At 50.4% G+C, this 14,375-nt stretch overlaps 1 protein-coding gene across 5 annotated transcripts in view; it reads right to left on the bottom strand.

The window, feature by feature from the left end:
• Window positions 1-2,069: 2,069 nt before the first annotated feature.
• LRSAM1 (leucine rich repeat and sterile alpha motif containing 1) overlaps window positions 2,070-14,375 on the bottom strand; it is a 29,320-nt gene continuing 17,014 nt past the window's right edge. For 4 of the 5 annotated variants that reach the window (XM_080989579.1, XM_080989581.1, XM_080989578.1 and 1 more), the window contains exons 16-25: window positions 13,894-13,993; window positions 12,555-12,642; window positions 11,924-11,998; window positions 10,138-10,218; window positions 8,404-8,499; window positions 7,980-8,078; window positions 7,667-7,798; window positions 7,047-7,128; window positions 6,688-6,821; window positions 2,070-6,187 (exon numbers count right to left, since the gene is read on the bottom strand). In XM_080989579.1, coding sequence (XP_080845705.1) covers window positions 6,062-6,187; window positions 6,688-6,821; window positions 7,047-7,128; window positions 7,667-7,798; window positions 7,980-8,078; window positions 8,404-8,499; window positions 10,138-10,218; window positions 11,924-11,998; window positions 12,555-12,642; window positions 13,894-13,993 — 1,013 coding nt within the window. In that variant the 3' untranslated portion in view covers window positions 2,070-6,061. The remainder of the gene's footprint in view (window positions 6,188-6,687; window positions 6,822-7,046; window positions 7,129-7,666; window positions 7,799-7,979; window positions 8,079-8,403; window positions 8,500-10,137; window positions 10,219-11,923; window positions 11,999-12,554; window positions 12,643-13,893; window positions 13,994-14,375) is intronic. The other variant, XM_080989582.1, reaches the window with a different exon arrangement.

Here is a 14,375-nt window from a genome sequence, read left to right as displayed (position 1 = left end):
GCATACCCCTGTCACGCAAATATAGTCGTTGACACTTACTCCCATCCCAGTACAAAGGAAAGTATTTACAGCTCCTTGGTCCCTGAGTCAAATCAAATACACCCCTCTGTCTTGTCTGGCTTCATCCCACTATAGGATGGATAGGCATTGTGATCGAGGTGCCCAAACCTGAGATGCAAAGGCAGTCCCTGGTGATGTCACGAGGTGTGCCCTGGAGATGGAGGTCAATTGAGAGAGGAGAGCAGAGGAAGGCAGGTGGGGACAGACTGAGAGCAGGCTGAGGTTGGTGGGGCAGTGTGCCATTCGGCCTCATGAACCAGTTTCAACTGCTGGAAAGTTAAATCACATCGATTGGGCACAAGCAACGAGGAGCATTCCAGGCAAAATAAGACACACCCCTTAAGTAAGCATTATTCTTTTGTGGCTGACAGGACGACCTTTCCCAGCTGCAACTGTTGTACTCACTGGCTTGGCTGGAGGACAACTTTAGCATCTTTGTGTAAACAGCAGTGAGGACCTGAGGCAAAGGGCAGTTGGTGGTGCTTGGCACCTGAAAAAAGAGGACAGTCCAGCTTCCCAACCAAGCGTGAAAAACTGGGAGAACGTGGTCAAGCAACTTTGATGCAGCTTCCCAACCCCTCCCAAAAGCTGGGAGTCAAGATTTAACAGCTTTTAAATGAAATTGACAAGACACTGGCTTTTTCTGCCATCTATTAATTCCAACTCTGGGGAGTCCAACTCTCCCTCCCACCCCACCCCCACACTTTTTCTATGTCATGCTGGAGGAATATGTTGACTTGATTGATATTTTGGGAAATGGTTTGCCCATTTGCCCTTTATGCAATTGGACAACTCTCCATCTATAATACCAAACTTGGCATGAGGGTTCCCAGGGTGGGGCGGCAGACCTTATTGCTGTTTGTATGTTGGGTGCCATTTTGAATCAAGATGGCAGACTGAAATTTCAGTTTGGCATGACTTTGCCCATTTTGTGGCACATGGTAAGCCACAAGTAGAGATATGACCGCTAGATTCAGCTCAAGAGTGTTCAAGGTGTGTGTGTGGGGGGTCTTCACTGATGTTTGGACGTTGGGTGCCATTTTGATTCCTGGACAGTGCCTGTGTGTGTGATATTAGTGTGGGGGGTGTTAGAGGAGAGGTAGTACTTTGGTGGAGGACACACCATGCTCCTTCTGTGGTAGTTGATTCTCAGGGAGCCAGCCAGCAAGAAATAATATGGAGTAAGTGAAGTTAACTCTTTAATAAAAGAAAAAAGGCCTGCTTGGGATGCCAGGCCTAATGAGCACAGCAACTCTTCTCAATAGGTCATGCCCCTGAGGCAGTTGGGGAGCCTGAAGGTCCCCCACCTTCCCACAGCTGCCTAAATTTCCTCCTTCCCTGGATTCTTTTAAAGCAATCTGAGACTCTGCTGACATGCCTTTGTCTGCTCCTCCCTCTTCATACCACTTCTGGTTCTGGTAGACCAGGGAGGTGGGAAGGGGAGCTAGCTCAGCCATGAAATAAATAATTCTTTTTCCCTTTTTACAATATGAAACTATTTATTCATTTAAGGTTCAGCCTCACTATCAATCTCATGGATTATCCCATAAAATGCTTCAGCTCTGAGCCAAGGGTTCCCAAACTGGGCTCCATGAAGTTCATTCAGTTGGCCCATAAAACACAGGTTGAATTCAAATTGAAATGCAATAAAATACAATGCAAGAAACAAAAGGAGCAATATAAACACAACAAAAAATGTACAGCACCATGCATTACAGCTGCTACAGCAGGCAGGAAGACCATTAAATGGTCCACTGAGACTGTCAGCACTTTTCAAGTGGTCCACAGGGGGAAAGTTTGGGAACCACTTCAAACACACCTCTTTCTGCAGTTGCATCCAATGTAGCACTAGGTAACTAATTCAGCTAGTACAAGGTTTCATGCATGTTCAAGAACTTCTCCCCCCTCCCTTTGCCCAGTGTGTACCCTAAATCTGTTCCAGGGGTTCTGCCAACCATTGGATACCTGCCCATCCGTCTACCCTAAGGGAACAGGAAGAGACAATGCAGTTTGAGCTTCATACCCAGTTTTTATTTCTCTGCTAGATACATGTGAGACAATCACATAAAAACAGACCAACACTGGGGGAAACAGAGATTCGTGCAAGACGTGCAATGATGGCAAAGGGGTCGTTGCTCCAGCTAAGCCACTGCCTGAGTCCCTGGCAGAGGCCAATGATCCTTTCTAACAAGGGCAAAGCAAAAGTGGGCCATAGGCCTATATCTGATTTACATGTACAGTGGTACCTCAGTTTAAGAACAGTCTGGTTTACAAACTCCACAAAACCGGAAATAGTGTCTTGGTTCGTGAACTTTAACTCGGTCTAAGAACTGAATCTGAACAGTGGAAGGGCACCAGCAGCAGGAGGCCTCATTAGGGAAAGAGCGCCTCGGTTTAAGAACGGTTTTGGTTTAAAAACTGACTTCCGGAATGGATTAAGTTCGTAAACCAAGGTACCACTGTAATGGTGTCGTCTTCCCCCCAGGGCACCTCTGCAAATTTTGGCTCTGTGAGTGGGTGGAGGGTAAAGGAGAGCCTCTCTGCACCCACCGAAAGGGGCAACGGTGTGCAAGGTTCTTTGGGAGAAAGTGAAGGTCCCAGCATAGGCACCCTGAACTTGTGAGTAGAGGGATTCGAACTCAGGCCTCAGGGTCGGTTCTTGATGGGAAGGGAAGGCGATTTTGAAGCACCGACCCATTGACTGGTAAATAACATTGTAATAATTTATTATTTATTTGCAACCCACCAAACATAAAAAATTTCCCTATAAGGTATGTCTTCAGAAGCAAAGCTAATTGGCTTTGTCTTGAGGTGGGAGGAGTATAGGAAGAAGAGGTATGGCTCACCTGACATGGAGCTGTGGAACCTTTGGCCCTCTAGAGTGCATTGCACTACAATTCCCATCATCCCTTGCTGTTGGCCATGCTGGCTAAGGCTGATGGGGGTAGGAGTCCAGCAACAGCTTAAGGGACCACAGGCTCCTCACACCCCAGGGCCTACCACTTGCAATCCCACAAAACTAGACCCCAAGGCACAAGACTGAGAAACCCTCCCTGGAGGCCTTGCTGTGCTCCTCACCCCACAGCAAATGCCCAGGCAGTGACCCATCTCTCCTCCACTGCTTTGGGAGGGCCCAGACCCCCAACTAATCTGTGCTGCCCACACTGCACACCAACTGCCACACAGGTCTGTCTGGCCTTGCCCCTGATTTTCCAGCGGGGTTCTTCGGAGATGTGGTGGCAATGGGAGCACAGCAACATGTGAGAGACGGGTGAAGCCAGCACAATCCCATGCTGCAGCCCAGAAACATCAAACTAGGGTTGGGAAACCTGGTGGTGGGGAACTTTTGGCCCTCCATATGCTGCTGAATGAGGTATGGTTGAGGGAGCCGGGTACATTTAGCCTGGAAGAGACTGAGAGGAGATGCTATAGCCATCTGCAAACTGCAAAAGCCACATGAGACGTTTGTCTGCTAGACAAACCTAACAAATGCACATTCTTGCTAGTTAGTATGAGAAGAGGTTAATACCACAGATGTGTATTACTGAAAGGCCATAGACCTCAGACCATAGAAATATAATTGGCTGTGTGGTGCTGTTTCCATTCCTCTCCTGGATAGGAAGCATATAGTACTTCATGTAGCTCTCGCTCTCCCTTTGACTAGTGATGGATGCAGACATGCTTCTGCTAGCTCGAGTTTTAGGCACATGCATGAAGCTGGTTATACTGTAAATATACCGTATTTTGCCTGCATGGTTTTTTCTGCTACTGTTGCTGTGAACCCATGCATGATAATAAAGTAAGTAAATCTTACTTTACAAGTTGCTGCCTGTTTTTTTTGTTTAAGTGGGGTAAGAAGGGGGAAGCCAGCTTACTTTGTTAGCTGGACTTGCTCAAAACAAAGTTTTATAGACTAATTCCTATGCTTTATTTTGTTTCAGCCCACAAACATGGGTGTGTGGAGGGATAAATTGCAATTAATATATCCTCTGCTACCTATTAAAACCCAGCCCCCACAAATACCAGTGGCTTCAAGAAAGGAAACTCTGACATCAGGAGGAACTTTCTGACATTTAAGAGCTGTTCAACAGTGGAATGGTCTCCCTCAGTATGCTGTGGACTCACCCTTCACTGGAGGTTTTAAATTAGAGGTTAGATGGCCATCTGTCGTGTATGATCTAGTCGAGATCTTTGCATTGCAGGGGTTTGAATTAGGTGACCCTCTAGGTCCCTTCCAACTCTACAATTCTGTGGTTCTGTTCTATATTTGTACCCTGCTGTTTCTCCTGACAGGGACTCAAGGCACCTTATCCCTTATCTGGAAGGGGAACAAATCACCCTGAGCAAGGAATTGTGGGTAGGTGGGTGGCGACGGATTACTGAGGCACAGCCTCCATGACCAGGCATAGGCAAAGCCTTCCTTCCATAAGGTTTCTGCCAATCTCTCCCCTCTTGATTTTCCTTGTAAGTTTTCCTTGTAAGCGTGAGGGAACTTTAGACTCCCCAGACATTGCTGAACTACAGCTCCCCTCAGGCCCAGCAAGCATGGCCAAAGGCCAAGGATGATGACAGGAGCTGTAATTCAGTCTCATTTGGAGTGGCAAAGAATCTCCACACCTGCACTGGGACTAAGGCTTCCTGGCAGGCAAAACAACACTTCATTCTTCTGATGCATTTTACTTTTTAGTTATAAAATATTTGCAGATCCTTTTGGAGAAAACTGATAGAATAAAGCACTGTACTGTTGTTCATGTTAGCTGACTTTGCTAAAAAGGACAGACCTCACATCTTGGCCGTCCTGTAGTTCAGATGTAGGGAGCCTTTGGCCGTCCTGTTGCGGCTGAACTACAACTCCCATAATCCCTGGGTGCTGGCCACGCTTGCTGAGGAAGATGGGAGTCGTGGTTCAGCAATGACAGAAGAAGCCAAAAGGTTTCCTCACTCACCTGGCTCCAAGAGAACACAGGACGATGAGTGTGAGTGAGCGGTCAGGCAGTGAACAAGGCTCAGGGGCCTGTTTCTTGGAAGTTGCAAATACGAGTGTCCACTTTCTCCTGCCAGGAAACCTGCCAAGTAAAACCGGGTGGAGGCTGGTTTCTTCTGGAGGAGATGTTGCCTTGGCAGACTATCAAGGTCAATTACTGACCAGTGAACCGAGAGGGATGATGAACCAAACACACACATACTCCACTAGCGAAAAACATGTAGTGGGTGGGACGAGACCTCCACCCAACCAGGGCTCTTGCTTGACTTACCCACCCACCCTTTGTGGGGTCCTTAATGCAGTCATCCCAACTAGAGGGCACCAGATTGGGGGTGGCAGCTTTAAAACGCTGGCCTGGAAAGAGTTCAAAGTGGTACAGATTGGGAGCTGGATGCTAGACGGCTGGGAATCACCAACCACTCTCCCAGGGTGACAGATGGGACAGCTTCCAGGCACTTTTGCTCCACTGGGTGCTGCTACAGCTCAGCCAGTAGTGGCCTAAAACTCAGCCACAGAAATACATATATATATACACACACACACACACGCCAGCCCTGATCCGTTAGGCGGGCAGACAGCAGGGACTCTCTTCTCCTGTACTGAAGCTCCTAGAACCCACTCTGCCCATAGGTTGGGCCTGGCATCTTTAAATAACCCCTGCCAGGCTGCCAGAGAAGATGTGGTGTTTGCCTGTTCCCCAAAATGTGAGGGTAGCTTTTCAGGAACTGCAAGCACCGTTCTGCCCTCAGCCTGGAGATGTGCCTCCATCTTGGCCTTAGAGTAGCTACAAGCCAACAGCTGAGAGTTGGGGAGGGGGAGAATTGCAGCCATGTTCTGTGAGCAGAGGATGGTGATGGTTACGCAGACAAAGAGCAAGGAGGTAGTGCATATCCCGGACTGGCCTACACAGCACGCCAAAAGAACCATTGACCCCACCCCACCCCTGGCAACCCAGTGCGCAAGGTTGAGGGGGAAGAAGCGGGCACATGATGGGAGTGACACTGTCCCCATGTGGGGCTATCCGCTGTGGAAAAGACGGATGCGCTGGACGATATCCTTGCGGCACAGCGGGCAGGTGCTCAGGGCCTCGGAGCAGGTCTGGCAGCAGCAGACATGGCCACAAGTCAGGAATACCACCTGGGCCTGGGGGAAAGAGAAGAAGAAGAGGAAGAGGCAAATGCTAGGACCACATCTCTTACCAACAGCAGGGCCTCCTCGCCACTTGCCCCTTGCACACATGTCATCAGAGATCAGGGTTTTATTCCAAAGCATTCTGATCCTGCGCTTCATCCTCATCCCTCCACAACAAAGCCTGCCAGAGCATCTGACAAACAAAACAGTTTCTTCTCTCAGGTTTGACATCTAAGACATGACACACAAGGAAAAAAGGATGGGAAGGAGGAGGAAAAAAGCAAGCTCAGGCACAAGATAAGAACATCATCAGAGGATCCCTGTTGGATCAGGCCTTGAGAAACATCACAGATTAGGATTGATGGGTTTTAGGAAGGCCTTCTATAGCCTTGGCATAGGGATGGAGTAGCATTCCATTGTGTCACGCTAATTCCCTGATGCTTCTGAGGATCACTGACTCTGCCTGACATGCACGTTAAGCTTTCAAAGCTCCTGGGTGGAGGTCAACCTACCTCTCGCTCCATGCAGACCACACACTCACAGCGGTGCTCTTCTGGTGGTGGGGCAGAAGGAGCCATGGCGGTGGGGGGCTCTCTGCTGGTCCCCGGAGTAGCAAGCTCTGCCTCTTCTGTAGGCTTCAGCAACTCTGCAAGCAATTGGAAGGAGCTGGGCACTGAGAACAAGCACTTTTATGCAGAGTGGATGCTTTGCTGATGAGCTGGGCTGAAAGGCAGTGGAAGAATGCCAAACCCCCCCCCCCAACAAGCTCATGAGAGATGGCGAGGAGAATGGAGCTTGTGCCAAACCTCAATCCCTGCTCCAACTATACAAGGCAGCTTATGTCCTTAGGAGAGAGGATCCAGTACGTTACCTGGGATGGTTTCAGCCACGGCGTGGATCTCTCGTGCCTTCCGGATGATGGAGTGCTGCAGGCCTGTCTCTGTGATCCCCATCTGGAAGAGGACATAAGCAAATGGCAGAGCGCAGAAAGGAGCCTTCTGAACAGCATGGTTCTCTCCCAGGTTTACTTTTATCCATTTTACTGTGTGTGGAACTTCTATATCAGTACAAATTATGGTCCGGTCCAGTGAAAGGTGGAGGGTGCCCATCGAGACTGGCAGGTAGCCCAAACGGTAGGCAGAGCCAGCTCATGCCTGGCAGAGCCAGAGCCAATCGCAGGCAGAATCAACTCATTTGAAGGTTGTCCCCATCCTCCTCCCTGCAAGGAGCAACCCTGAGACTTAAGAGCAGGGTGAAGGTGAGAGGTTGTGCCACCTCCACCCCTTGGACTGGTTGTGAGAAGGTATGCAAGTGGGGGCTGGCTGAGTGAGGGCAGATTGAAGCTGGGGAGGAGCACCCCACATGCCCAGCCTCCAGTGGTGCAGCCCAGAGGAAAGTTCTGAGGGCTGAACAGAGAGGCCCTAAAGGAAGCATCCAGCCCCTGGACCTGAGGTTCCCCACCCCACCCCTGCTCTAACCTTCCCCACATACCTTGGCCAAGTCACTTGGGACCATGGCGCTTAGCATTTTGAGTGAAATCCGGTGATGTGCAAAGACGGGCGTGTACTGGTCGGCTGACAGGTCTGCCAGGAGCTTCACGAGCTGCCGTTCCAGTCCTTCCTCCTTCAAAGCAAAAGGACAGCAGTGTTACCAGGTGGCCTCTTGACTGGGAAACCCAGACCCAGGAAGCCTGGAACCTGCCACAGGTGAAAGAGGAGGCCAGAACCATAAGGGGCTGCCAGACCCAGTGAAGCCCACGGAAGAGGCAACCTTCTCCACCCCAGCACTTCTGCTAGCCAGTCACCTGCAGCCGGAGTGAAAGGGGCTTCTGGTCCAAAAGCCGCTGGTACTGAATCAGCCAGTAGTTCTCTTGCTTTGTCTCACTCTTAGCTTCCAGCTCCCTCTGCAAGGAAGAAAAACAGAGAGCCAGGGTGGTGTAGTGGTTAGGAGTGTCGGACTAGGATCTGGGAGAGACCAGGGTTCAAATGCATGCCTCCCTTGAGCTTCTTGGGGGGAAAGGTGGGATATACAAGCAAACAAAGGATCGCCATGTGCAGCTTTTGCTGATTCCAGGAGTGTAGCTTGACACCTGGCCTCCTCCAAAGCACCTCTGAGAGAGGGGCAAAGCCACCATGTGTGGAAACGGGCAGAAGGCTGAGCCTGTGTGTGTGTGTGTGTGTGTGTGGAAGAGAGAATTAGCCCCGCTTACAGGTGAGTTGTCTCCTTACCAAGATGGCCTGCAGCTCTTCTTCCCGCTGCCTCTTCTCCTTCAGCAGCTGCTGCAGCAGGTAGGTGAGGGCCTGCCGCTGCTCTGTGATTGCCTCCTGAAATGCAGCACACAGGCATTAGGAAGCATGCACCATGAGGCTGTGCAGCAGTGGAAGTGGCTGCCCCAGAGGAGGCAGCTGGCTCTTCCTCTTAGTGCACACCTTCCAAAGCAGAGGCTGCCTTTTGGGGGATGCTCAAGCCTGCATCCACAATGGGGAACCATAGGCCTCCTGGGATCTGAAGGAAGCCCTTCAGGTGCCTTTACCTGGCCCTTGAGACTCTCCCCAAGCCATGCCCTATTTCCCCAGGCTGCATCCCCCCACCCCAGGCTGTGCCCATGAACTGGGATATAATGCTTCTTGCTTGCCTTGATGGAGAGAGAGGGAGGGAGGTGTCTGCGTGTGAACCTCTGACTTTTCCCGCTATTCAAATGTAGCATATTTAACAAAGAGTCACACCAGTTGCTCCACCCACTTTTGTCTCTGGACCCACCCACCACTGGCATGGGGTCCCTGGAAGGCTGCCCATGAAGCAGCGCTGCTGTAAAATGTTCCCCACCCCCAAGGCTAGAAGGCTGCGTCCAAACATCATCCTAGCTCTAGGGTCTGAAGTTCGACCTGGACCATCCTGGATGCACCCTCCCCCCATCTCCATATTGCCTGCTCCCCAACCTCCAGATGCAGCACAGATTCAAAGGAGCTAAGCTGGGTCACAAAAGCGCCAGAGGTTCCTTCACCCTCATACAGAACCTTCTGTTTGAGGTTTGTTTAAAGCAGGTGGGGAGGCAATTTGTTGTGGCCCTCCAGATGCTGCTGAACTGCAACTTCCACCAGTCCCAGCAGCCAGCATGGCTTCCAGCCAGGAGGAGATGGGAGCAGCAATCCACCAACTTCTGGGGCCCCCCAAAGGTTTCTTCCTCGCCTGGTTTACAACAAGGATGGCTAATGCGGAGTCCCCCAAATGGTTTTTGGCTACTCCCAAATTCTCTGCCCTCACTTGAGTGGATGGAAGCCGAAATTCTGCATCACTCCATTTGTTCTGCTAGCCCCAGGGCAAAGCGTTGCTCAGTTTGCTCAGCTCCTGCCCTGGCTTCAGAGATTTCAGCAGGCTTTGACCCACCCCCCACTTTCGAACATCTTTCTGCAACTCTGAAAACCAGAACCTTGCTTGGATCCCCCCAACCCACCACTTTTCCCCACCTTGCAAAATAAAAGCAGGAATACTAATTGTGATTAATGCAGCCTATCTTCCACTGGCTGAGGAGAGCAAATGGAGAGGATGGCGTGCTCTTTGGGGATGTTGCTTTTGGAGTGGAGATTTGAGAACAACCAAAAAAACAAAACAAAACACACCGAAGCAAAACCAGCAAAAAGAAAGAAAGACAAGAATTCAAATTCAAAAATGCAGAAAATGTGGAATGCTCAGCAGATCTCAACCCCTTTTTCCTGCCAGCCCACCCACCATTTCCCCCTCTGAACACTACAGCAGGCTATTCCTACAGATCCCCAGGTCTCCAAAAGCAGTAGCGTTTGCAGCGCGTGCTAAATAAAGCCCCAGGAGGCAGGAACCAGGGAATCCCCCCATCCCATCCCCCAAATTCCTGCCTCAAGCACCAAGACACCTCAGAAAGCAGAAGGAAGAGCAGGGCGGGAAGAACGTGAGCCGAGGGAGAGGTCCAAAAGAGGCTGACGTACCTGCAGCGCCTCTGTGTCCAACTGCTGCCTCTTTAACTCCAGCTGGGTCAGCTGCAGTAACTCTCTCTCTATTAATTTAATCTAGGCAGAAGATGAAACAAGGAAGGGAGGGGGAGGTTTGTTTGGTTTTTACTTGCATCGGGAAGGACTCCACTCTCTGCTGTTCGCACCCTGGTCCTATAACTGCATCGCTGTAGTTTCTAGAACTCATTTGGCCCAAGAAGAGTTAAGCTGAGCACCTGGAGGTCTCTCCCACAGCACCCTCCTTGCCTGCCACTGGTGTGGGGCCAAGAGGGGTTTCATTCTGGGGAAGGGAGTCCTCATGGTGACCAGCTGGATGCTGTGGTGTGCAAACTGCAGGTGGCATCCTCAAGAACAGCCTTCACCCACCTGAAATCCTCCAGATGCTCTGGACCACAACTCTCATCAACCCTGGCCAGAGATGTGGGGATAAACAAAGCCCACTGCAAAGAGTCTTTGGAAATACAGCTTAATCCCCTCCCCTGACAAATCACGACGAAATACCCTGCTCTCCTAAAACCAAGGGGAAACCTTATTCTGGGAACTGAGGTGCTCTTTCCTCAAAGGCCAGGTACAAGCCTTCAGCTAAAGGAGGGCTGGGGAACTTTTGGCCTGCAAGCTGCTGCTGAACTACAACTCCCAGCAGCCCCAGCAAGCACAGTTGGGGCAGAGGAGTGATGGGAGTTGTAGTGCAGCAACATCTGGAGAGCCACAAGATTTCACACACCTGAGATAAACCTGGGCTGGGGGAAGCTGTGGCTCTCCAGCTGATGGCAGAGTACAACTCCCATTGTCCCCTACCACTGGTCATGCTGGCTGATGGGAACTGGAGTCCAGCAACAGCTGAAGGGTCACAGGTTGCCCCAGCCCTGAGATAAAGACACCCCCCCACTTCACTCTAGAAGTGGAGGTAGCTTAGGAACATAGGAAGCGTCCTTATCCAAGCCAAACCATTGGGTCCATGTAGCTCAGGATTGTCTACACTGACTGGCAGCCATTCTGCAGGGCTGTAGGCAAAGAGTCTTTTCCCAGCCCTACCTGGAAATGCTGCTGGGGATTGAACTTGGGACCTTCTGCATGCAAAACAGGTGCTCTGCCACTCTGCTATGGCTCTTCCCACTAGTTAGCTGGCCAGCCTAGGATCACTCGTGAGCCACTGAGCATCCAGGAGGCTTCTGAGAGAAACCGGATGCAGATTCCAGAGCTTGTTACAGTTCAGCAAAGCCACCAGAGAAGAGGGAAGACCACAAACACCAGCACCTCTCAGGAAACCCTCTCCCCGGGCAGAAGAAAAAGCCTTGGGACCCCAGCTAGCCAAGTGCTAAGGGTCGGGTGGGGGGATAGCGCCGACAACCTTGCAAACTCTACCACCTCAAACCACTGGCAACAGCTCACTGCCCCTGGTGGGGGACAGCCTGACCTTAAGAAGCAACGTGTTCCATGTTGGTCGGAATGGATTTGACAAGCAGGTCAGAAACAAATTAAAATGAATGAAGAAACTTATACACGACAACCACTGTAATAATGGAGATCATGCTGTTCATGGGCTGCCGTGGGATGGAAATGCAAACGGAGCCCCTCCCCCCCTGAGATGAGGCAGACCTTCCTGGGCCTGAGGGAGGTAGGGAGAGGATTCCGCTGTCCAGAGCCCCAGAGAGCTCCCCTTGTTCCAATGGCTTTGAGAAGGAAGCTGGACCATGTGAGAAACTGTCAACTGTTCACCCCACCCAATCCCAGTCCCTGCAGACCCATGACTTCCACTCACCTGATTTCTGATCTGGCAGTGCATGAGATCCCTCTTCACCTGGAGGGCTTCAAATGCAGCCTTCTGCATATCACTCTGAAAAAACAGCACATGCAAGTTCAGGAGAGCACACCTGGCCAGTTGGGGAACATGATCCAACCGGAATAACATCAGGCCCCATTGTTGTGGGCCTTGAGAAATCGCCTAAAGATTTACTCCAGTTGCCACAAACCTTGCCTACTTGTAGACGTTTTCAACCACAACTCCTATCAGTCCCAACCATAATGGCTTCATAGGAGGCAACTCATACATTGAAATCATTATTTCAGAACAAGAGAGAAAACACTGTGTATATAAGCCAAAACAGAGTGGTGGGCTGTGATGAAAAGGGGCAAGGGAACTCTTTTGAGAATGCTTCCCACCCAGGTGTGCTCCAAGAGTAACCTGGGGCCAAAGCACAGAAAGAGCTAACAACTTAGCTAGATGGACTTGGTATGTATTGCAGGGGGTTGGGCGAGATGTCCTTTTGTGCCCCTTCCAAGTCTACAGCTCTGATTCTCCCCCTCCCCCCGCCATACCTTGCCTTGGCTCACCCTCTCCCATCCTGCATACAGAGGTGCTGCCCTTTTTGCACCCATATCCAGCTAAATACCTCCTGCAGGATCTGGCTGATGGCTTTGTTCTGGTCCAGCTCCTGCCAAGCTAGGATTTGCTGAAACTTCTGGTCCATCTTGGCTAGGCTACAAGAGAAAACATTCCAAGGGTTACCACCATTGCCTCCCAGGAGACAGAGGCAAACCGAGGGTGAGAAGCACTTTGGAAGGCCTTTAGAGGCTGTAAGGACAGGCGCCACTAGTATCAGTACGTTTGGGGAAAATCAAAGCCTGTCAGAGAATGGAACCAAACTAACTCCAGTGGGTTCAGGGAACAGAGCCAATACCCCAAGCGCTCTCTCCCTCCCTCCCTCCCTCCACCTTTCTGGCTTACTCTAGCAAAGCCAGTGTGAGCATGGTGTTCTTGGGTTCTGGCACATGGGGATGGAGGGACCCCACACCCCCATGTCACCATCTATTGTCAGACTTCCAATCGCTCTAAATGACAAGTGATGTCAGCTGATCAACAGATAGCAGAATGGCATCATTGGCCAAATTAGACTCCCTGGATGTAGGGAGCAAGACTGACCCATGTGCCAGAGGTTTCCCACCCCTGCACTCACATAATCTATACGTTGCTGTGATTAACAAAACAGAGGTTCTATTTATGTGGCAAAACATTTCGGCTTCCACCTTTGCCAGCTATTCCACTAAAAACGAAAGCCTGCCGTTTCCATAGTGGCACTTACAGAGCTTTGAGACTGAACGTTCAGAAGGGCTTCGTTTGCAGAAGCTAAGTGATGCTGGTGTTGTTCTCCTGGCTGAGGGCATGTGGTGGCCAGTGCGCTCTTTGCTAATCCTGTGGCATAATTTCTACTGCTGCTACTGACAAGTCCGACAGTCTGCGGCCCTCAGAATCGAAATGTCTAAGCAACTGGTTGCTCCGCCTTTCCAGCCAGAGCAGCTAGTGAGGTGAAAGCAGAAACATTTCACCTCATGTATAAAACCTTTCTCTTGTTAATCACAGCAATACACACACACACACACAAACACACACACACACACACACACACACAAATAAAAACAACAGCATCACCTCCCTTTCTACAAGCACAGTGTTGTGGACAGAAAGTCAGCCTGTGGGAGAAGAATCGGGATCAAATCACCCTTCAGCCACAAAGCTTGCTGGGTGAGCCTGAGCCACTCATTCTCATTCTCTCTCAGACAAACCCACCTCGCAGGATTGTTGTGAGGATAAAAAGTGGAGGGAAAGAACATTACGCTTCTTGGATGAAAAGATAGATAATAATAATAATAATAATAATAATAATAATAATAATAATAAATATGGTCCCCTCCCCACAAAGCAGAGAAATGCCCCATTCTCTCTGGGAGTACCTGGAACAAGTCTGGTTGACAAGATCTTGCCGGCGTGACTCGTAAGCCACCTGCAGGAGCTTGTTCTTATAGGTCTCGGCCAGCATCTGCTGCATGGCCGCTGTGGAGGAAAGAAAATGCAGGAAGTCAGGGTCCTGGAGGCTTCTCCTGAGCTTATAAGAGCCTGTTCAAAAACTGTCTCCTCCCACACATTAGAATAGCACCAAAATTTTCCAGAGATCAGGAAGCAGCTCAGGAGGCTTCCAAATCCATTCCCTGCCTTCCACAATTCCACAATTTAGCAGAGGTAGGAAAACCGGGGGGGGGGGCTGTACAGGAGAAATGAAAGAGCAGAACTAGGGGTAGGTAGGGAAGCGTTGTGTCTGCTTCTAGGGAAGGAGGAACCAAAACGGCAGTGCCTTTGTTGTTGATGGGGGAAGAAATACAGAGTGTATAAACCTCAATGGTGAAAAACCCTGGAGAGTTTTTGGGGATTCGTGCAG

This window comes from Podarcis pityusensis (assembly GCF_964106645.2).
Source record: "Podarcis pityusensis genome assembly, chromosome: Z".
Taxonomy (NCBI): domain Eukaryota; kingdom Metazoa; phylum Chordata; class Lepidosauria; order Squamata; family Lacertidae; genus Podarcis; species Podarcis pityusensis.
Note: the sequence above shows the minus strand (reverse complement) of the source record. Positions and strands in the feature narration are given on the sequence as shown.